The 8197-nt window shown below is 33.0% G+C and overlaps 1 protein-coding gene across 2 annotated transcripts; it reads left to right on the top strand.

The window, feature by feature from the left end:
• The first annotated feature begins 709 nt into the window (after positions 1-709).
• LOC105204964 (transposable element P transposase) lies at positions 710-5348 on the top strand. Of its 2 annotated transcripts, XM_039449612.1 has the most exons (7): positions 710-1158; positions 1272-2386; positions 2677-3019; positions 3092-3319; positions 3405-3563; positions 3724-3856; positions 3977-5348. In XM_039449612.1, the coding sequence occupies exons 1-7, from the start codon at positions 925-927 to the stop codon at positions 3994-3996; spliced, it is 2232 nt and encodes a 743-aa protein (XP_039305546.1). In that variant the 5' UTR covers positions 710-924; the 3' UTR covers positions 3997-5348. The 2 variants fall into 2 exon arrangements, with proteins under 2 accessions (XP_039305546.1, XP_039305544.1); XM_039449610.1 differs by having other exon boundaries at positions 3724-5348.
• The last annotated feature ends 2849 nt before the right edge of the window (positions 5349-8197 follow it).

Below are 8197 nucleotides of genomic sequence, written 5' to 3'. Positions count from 1 at the left end.
CCTGACCTTAGATGGGCCGGGCTCTCGCGTCGTCGGCGCCATTGGACCCGTTCTGATGGAATGGATGGGCCGGCGACGCTTCGGATCCCTTACTTACAGGCTGGGGCAGGTGCTCACCGGGCATGGTTGCTTCGGTGAGTTCCTGCACCGCATAGGCCGTGAACCCACCAGTGGGTGCCACCACTGCGGGGCTCGGGTGGACTCGGCGGATCACACCCTGCTGGAATGTCCAGCATGGGACGGTGACCGCCGGGTTTTACTACGGGCCCTAAACATCAACCAGGCTGACTTCTCCCTGGAGAGCATGGTGAGTGCCATGCTCGAAGGGGAGGAGACCTGGGCAGCCGCGCTCTCCTTCTGCGAGTCCGTAATCTCGCAGAAGGAGACCGAAGAACGACGGAGGGAGTCGGCCCCGAACGCCGACCCCTGCAGAAGGAAAAGACCGGGGAGAAGGGCTCGGGCCTTTGCCGGGTTTTATAACCCTCTCCACCACTAACAGTCACGGGCTGGAGGGAGGCACGGGCGAATCAGCCTGGCCCTCCAGCCCGTGGCTGCTGGGAGCTGCAGGGATGGGGTGCGGGGGCACCCTATCCCATTGCACGCAGCTCCTCGGTAGGGGAGACCGTTGCGTGGTGGTCCCGCAACGGTCTCCAGTTAGGACGATCCTCTCCCTAGTGGGAGAGGGAAGAGGCTTGGGGGGGGGGCGCCCGTTGGAGTATGCCTCAGCCAGCCCTCTGACACCACTCTTGAAATCCTTTGTTACGCATGGCTACGTAATGTCCACTGGCCACTACGCGGCGCTACCTGACATTCATGCCTGTTTACGTTTTATGTTAAAGAGGTTAATCGGTTTCTGAACTTTCTTGGGTGTTGAATGTGAATTGAAGTGCGTAAAAAGTGAAGTAAATAGTGTGATTTTCTACAATGCCACGGTGTATAGCTCCAGGATGTACCTCTGGGTACGATTCTAATAAAGAAAAGGTGCATTTCTTCTATGTTCCGAAAGATGAAAATATGATAAAACTATGGCAGTCAGCTTTAAAACGAAAAGACTTTATTGTAAAAGCTAAACAACCAGTTTGTGAAAAACATTTTTTACATACAGACATATTATGGAACCGTACTATTTGTGATGATAAAGGACATATTCTCGGTGTGGTAAGTAATGTTAGTTGTCACTTAATTACTAATCACTTAACTATGTCAGTTATAACTTAGAAATTTAACTTTATATTACTATTATTGCATTTCTTATAATTTTGTTTCTTTAGTCTGCACAATTCAAAGTCCCACGTTTATGTAAAGGTGCAATTCCAAGTATATTTCCTTGGACAGAAGAAACAGAAAAAACGCAAATTAATATTCAGAAAGAAAATAAATCTAAAATTGAAGATGTTTTAAATACTGAAGTATCAAATATCGATGGATATAATGGAGAAAACAAAAATCTAACATCACTATCATTTAATGATATAATCAATATAGTGGATAATAAACATTTACATATACCGCCACAATGGACATACACGACATCTACGACATACATGAAACACTTTAATAAGAACATAAAATTATTGATATTTTATTTACCAATGGTTAGTACAATCAAGAATTATGAAGATAATTGCAATATCTATCTGCAAAAAGAAGTTATACTCAAAGAAAATATGCTGTTAGAAATAAACATCTTAAAACAGCCTATTATTATAGATATTCCATTTGATGTACAAATACATAACATTATTGAAAGTGTGGAACAATTGAAAGAAACATTATTTTCGGTGAACAATCTTAACGTATGCTTGGGTGCTGTTAATGTAACTAATGAAATTGAAGAAATAGGATATGATCTGGCTTACAAAGACATCTCTGGCACGTGGAGACACAAGAAATGTACATTAATTATATCACATTTATTAAAGATATGTAAGTTTTGTTCTAATATAAAAAATTCGTTAAGACGAAAGCACTATCGAACAAAAATCAAGTCACTTAAAAGAATTAGATTGTCAGCGACTACTACACAAAATGAAAAGAAATTGTTATTGTTACGGAAGAAATTTTACAAGGCAGAAAAAGCGAAGAAAAGAAACAAATATGTAGCAGGCAAGTTGAAAAAAGAGCTTATAAATTGTATGATGAAAGTTGGAGAAACATCTGCGAAAACCATAGAAGATCAATTAAAGAATAAAGAAATTCCTAACAACCAACTTATTGTAATACGTGAAATAATACAAGCCACAAAATATTCAAATCCAACAGGTCGCAAATATAATGAGGAGTGGATTTTATTATGCATGTTAATGCGTATGAAGTCACCTACTACATATAATTTTTTGCGAGATAATCAAATATTACCTCTTCCATGCGTGAGAACTATACAAAGGCAAGTATAAAACACGTTAAAATAGTGTTTTGTAATATAAAATTTTTAGTCCATAAGCTATGCAATTATTTTTAAGTACAGTTTTTATAATTCGTACTCGTGGAAATGGTTGCTCATTTAATGTTGTATAATTACTATGTTATCTAATACAAAATATTTATTTTTGGCAATGATTACAATAATTAACAAGAAATGTTTACTTTTCATGAATGCAGCAATTGAAACAAATTGAATCACGTATCATATTGATATACATATACATATTCTATATTTAATAAAAAAATTTTCAGGTACCTTTCTCTAATAGATACTCCGTGTGGTTTTGACAACAAATTTTTTGAAATGTTCAAATTGGTATTGGAAAAAAAAGAAGATAAGCAAAAACATGGTGTAATATTGCTCGATGAGATACACCTCAGGGAGAGTATTTATGTTAATTCGAGAAAACTTACATACACTGGATTAATTGATTTTGGCATTGATGGACCACAACCATCAAATCTTGATGAAAAAGCTAATTATGGATTAGTAATAATGTTTCACTCAATAGCGGATTTTTACTCTCAACCGATCGCAGTATTTGCCTCTAGAGGACCAGTAACAGGAGAAATGATTGCACAGCTTGTAATTAAAGTACGCGTTTAATCCAACAAAAATTATACGGAATTGCAAATACGATATTTTAATTATGCTTATTTATTACAGGCTATTTCATTATTAGAAAATATTGGTGCCAAGATCCATGGAGTGATTACAGATGGTGCAGCCACCAATAGAAAGTTTTGGACTGCAGTAGGCGTATGCGGTAAAAAAGATAACTTAAAAAATAGTTTTGATCATCCAACAGTTAATGGACGTTATGTATATGTTTTCTCCGATACGCCACACTTAATTAAGACGATAAGAAATCGTTTATATAAAACACCATTACAGGTAAAATAACTAATTAAATTAAATTGTAATCATTTTGTACAAATTAAGATTATTATTATTACTAGTGCAATATTTCTATTATTAGCTCAGTCCGGAGGAAAAATTAATAAAATGGGATTATTTCCGAATCTTACATAATAAAGACAGAACATTACCTGCTGAAATGCGGGTATGTCCAAGAATAACAACCAATCATCTAGAACTCAGTAACGTTGCTAAAATGAGAGTGTTACTAGCAGTTCAAGTAAATATCTCTCTCTCTCTCTCTCTCTCTATCTCTCTATATATATATATATATATATATATTCTTTAATATTATTTTAGTTGCAGTATAACGAGATTTTGTATAAAATATTGATAAAACTCCATTATTTGTATTTTTTGAATTTCTATTATTTGTATAGGTTTTCAGTAAATCGATGGCCTATGGACTAAGGTTTTATAAAAATTTTTTACTTGAACTACAAGATTGTGATTGTACAGCTAATTCTTGTGATTGGATCAACGATCTCTTTGACGCTTTAAATCAAAACAAAGGTTTGAAGATTGAAGATAAATACTACAAAGTTAATTCAACTTTAAAAAATTATTAATTACGTTATTTATTTGATTTATGTTTAAAAAATATGATAATATTAAATACAATATTTTTATTAGACTATAGAAGAATCTTTTAAAAAATTGGATAATTGGGAACAATACGACCACAGTGGTAATAATTTTTTAACAAAACAGACTGCAGAAAGACTCCGTGTAACTATGAAGTCAACGCTTGACTTAGTGCAGTATTTGACTCTAAATGCTGGTTTTGATTATGTTCCGACGGGACGTTTGAATCAGGACTCACTTGAGGTTGACTAACATTGTACCCAGTAAACATTACAATTTTTTGATAAACGTGTGGAAATAATCTATATTTATTTTTGACATAATAGCATAACATCTTTTTCGTGTACTTGTAGCATAAAAATTTATAACTTTAATATTTTAAGTCTTTTATTTACAATATTTATACACGGTGTACACGGTTTTCTTTAGCTGGTCTACAACCTTGCTTTAAAGGATATTTAAGCTCTAAACAGTAAGAAATTGACCAATCACAATAAAATATGAAGAGAATACTCGACTGTAATTGGTCAATTTCTTACAGCTTAGAGCTTAAATACCCTTTAAAGCAAGGTTGTAGACCAGCACTTACACTATGTTTTATATCCATTTTTTTCTGTATCTAATATATATTTAGAGATTCTTTGGAACCGTGAGATATACGGCAGGATCGAATGATCATCCAGGGACACCTACTTTCCTTCAAATTTATAAAATTTTAAGTACTTTTAGTATAATCAAACCACCTAAATATGGAAATTGCAGACTTGTGAATACAAAATGTAAACCTCCAATTTCAATGTCAGAGATAAAAAATTTATATCGTGATTCTCGTCAAGAAGTATCATCTATAGTAAAACTAAAAGAAAAATTAGACAATGTTATTAATAATAACGAATTTTATCAGAATTTAGACCAGTTTATGGATAATGATTACAGTGATTACAGTCAACCAGAGATCATTGACTGCGTTATTTATTACGTAACTGGGTATTTATCAAATCACATACTAAAATCAATAGATTGTGACATATGCAAGAACGCATTCACTAGTTCTGTTACAAATTGTCCTTTACCAGCAGCTCTACTAGTTAATATGGAAGATATGAAAGAAGGACGGATAATGCATCCTAATTTAAAATTATATAATTTTATCAAATATTTAGAAAATTTATTTGCAAAATACTGTCATCGGTCTGATGTATTTGAATTAATAATTGAAGACATTTATACACCCGCCTTGTCATTTCCTTGTAAAAATCATGGTGATCAAGTACTAGCGCAAATTATTGAATTTTATATAGCTTTGCGTATGCGACAGTATGCAAGTAAAATAAATAACGAAAACAAAAAAGTAAATCAACGAATTAAAAAAAATGCAAAATTTTATCCAACTTGAATAAAGAAAATGTATTATTTATAACATATGTATTTTATTTTTATCATATTTATAGTATGTATAGTATTATACAATGGTCTATCCTATATCCTCTATCCTATTTTATATAATTTTAGTGAAAAATTATATATTATATGTACATACAATACATATAATTACACACACACACACACACACACACACACACACACACACACACACACACACACACACACACACGTTGCGTAAAATAAAATAAAAAACACAGTTTCGCCGTTCGTGTGTCATACTCGTTCCGATATTCGTTGCTAATACTAAAAATCTATAGTTTACGTTACGTACACTATATACGTATATATATATCAAACGGCATGAATGTCACCAGCGCCACGCGGACATTACGTAGACGCGAGAACTACTGAGCTGTCAGGGGGCTGGCCTCAGCTAGAGTACCTCTAGTAAGAGTATGGACACCGTCCGCCATTAATAGGGAACCTATGACGGGTTTCCTATAATTTATAGATAAATAAATAAAAAAAAAAGAAATATGAATAAAATGAATAACTTCACAGAAATACACGATGACATACTTGAACGATGCCTGACTTCACTAAGCATCACTATATCATTCAAAGAAATAACAAAATATAATAATTAGCCTTAACAGGATTCAACTTAAATCGATTATATACAAGTATATAACATTGTTTATTAAATTGTATATAAAATCACGCGTATATTTTTTGTTTTTATCAGTATACACAATAATGAATCCAATTTTCCCTCTTCTATTTCCCTATTACATATGGCGAATCGAGAAACCAATCAAAAATCGACTAACGGTGTCCATACTCTTACTAGAGGTACTCTAGCCTCAGCTATCCCGGGGCGCCCCCCCCATGTCCCATGTGAAGGTGGACCACCATGGGGTTTTAGCCGGTAAGAGTCCGGCATAACCGCCTCCCTTCCCCCCCGGAAGGGAGGGGTATCCATGAGGATTTCCCCATGTTAAAAAAAAAAAAAAAAAAGGTGCGTCTTGTGAAATAGAATATTAATCAATCAAGTAAGTGTTTATAACTTATAAATTTGGAAAATACATATGTGTGAGCGGAGAATTCAGTTTTGATCAAGGTCGTATTCTAAATTATTCAATATTTTTTAATTAAACAAAGTTAAATTTAATGACTAATGAAATTAATTTACTTTAAAATTTGCACACATAAAAAACTAATTAAAATTAATTTTGAAAAACAATGTTTGAATTAAATTACAATGTAATTTTGAGTATTAGATTACTACATAATAAAATAGTTGTTACAATATATGGATCATTAAAAATAAATGTAATATATATTATATTTGTAAATTAAGTTTATGCAATATAACTAAGAAATATTGCTTATTTATGAATATTTTTTTTACAATTTTTTTTATATAATAAAATTTTTACAGTAGAAGTTATACTGTAAAAGCAGGTAGAAACTTTTTTCACGATCGCTTGATAGTTGCAATGACAGAAACTCTAATGGTGAATTTCGGATCGTAAACTAAACTTCCGCGCATTATTACATAATCGCTATGTGTGAAAAGATTCACGTGAACTCTCTATGAGTGAAAAATGAAAAATGAAAAGTGAAAAGTGAAACGTGAAAAGTTCCACGTGAAATTACATGATTGACCCCCTGAACTCTCTAAATAAGTGTACACTTAAAATGAAATAGATAGATGTTTCAAAGTTAGCGAAAGCAAGAAAGAACGTTCCAGTGCAGTCTAGTGCAGGAATAGAAAACAAGCTTATGATCAACCCCTAGGTGGGTCGTTCACTTTATCACTCTGTCTATCCCGAGAGAGTGGAAAAACCACATGGGTCCTTGAGCCGGGTGAAACGGGTGGGTAACGTAAAGGTGTGTTCCAAAATGTATCGTTATAAAAATTTCTACATAATTGTGATAAAGCTCGTATATTTAAATTTGAAATAAAAAAATAAATTTAATTTAAAATATTATAGTAAATAAAAATTAAAATGTATAAATATAATAAAGAAAAACGTTAATAACAAAGTAAAGTTAAACGTTTTGTTTATTATTCTATTTATGTAATTACAGATTAATAAATATTAATCTTTTATTCTATTAATGTAAGGTTTCTTGGTCTGCAGTCTCACAAAACCGTTATATAAATATTTATATTTGAGATTAGTATGTTAAAGATTTTTAGTATTATTAAATATTTTCTGATACTAATAAAATATACTGTTTGTTTTCTGTTCCTGAATTTCCTGAATTAGTGTGCACTTAAAGTGAAATAAATATATATTTAAAAGTTAGTGAAAACAAGAAGGAACGTTCCAGTGCAGTCTAGTGCAGGAATAGAAAACAAGCATGTATATAAAACAAGCATATACATATAATAGATGAGATGCGCAACATATATCTTCATCTAATTTGTTAAAATAAAAATTTATTTTCATTGTTTAAATTGATTTGTCCTATTCTACATTTAATTTTCATCTACTTTAGTTATATTGATAAAAATTTTTATAGTAAAATATTTATGTATTATTTTTATCGTTTATCTTGATTTATTATGTAATTTATTCTGAATCTGAGATATTTATGTTACTATTTCTCAGCGTTATTTCTCAGCTAAACACACCCAATGTTTGAGAGTGCGTTCAGATTCCATAAACCACTATGGAGCTTTTCATTAGCTCCGCCTATTTACCCAGTCATCCAGAGATCACTCACCGGGTGAAGAATCTGAACGTAGCCCTGCTCGCACACTGAACGCGATGGGCAATGCGCGATGAGCGATGCGCGACGAATTTGTAAAAACTAATTTTTCCCCATTCACATTGAAGGCGACAAGCGATCAGCGATCGAAATTCAGAACAG

This window comes from Solenopsis invicta, chromosome 5 (assembly GCF_016802725.1).
Source record: "Solenopsis invicta isolate M01_SB chromosome 5, UNIL_Sinv_3.0, whole genome shotgun sequence".
Classification (NCBI taxonomy): domain Eukaryota; kingdom Metazoa; phylum Arthropoda; class Insecta; order Hymenoptera; family Formicidae; genus Solenopsis; species Solenopsis invicta.
Note: the sequence above shows the minus strand (reverse complement) of the source record. Positions and strands in the feature narration are given on the sequence as shown.

Coding starts and splice junctions, on each gene's coding strand:
- LOC105204964 (XM_039449610.1), top strand. CDS start 925: ATGCCACGGTGTATAGCTCCAGGATGTACCTCTGGGTACGATTCTAAT. Junction 2,387..2,676: donor TGCGTGAGAACTATACAAAG/GCAAGTATAAAA, acceptor AAAAATTTTCAG/GTACCTTTCTCTAATAGATA. Junction 3,320..3,404: donor TATATAAAACACCATTACAG/GTAAAATAACTA, acceptor TTCTATTATTAG/CTCAGTCCGGAGGAAAAATT.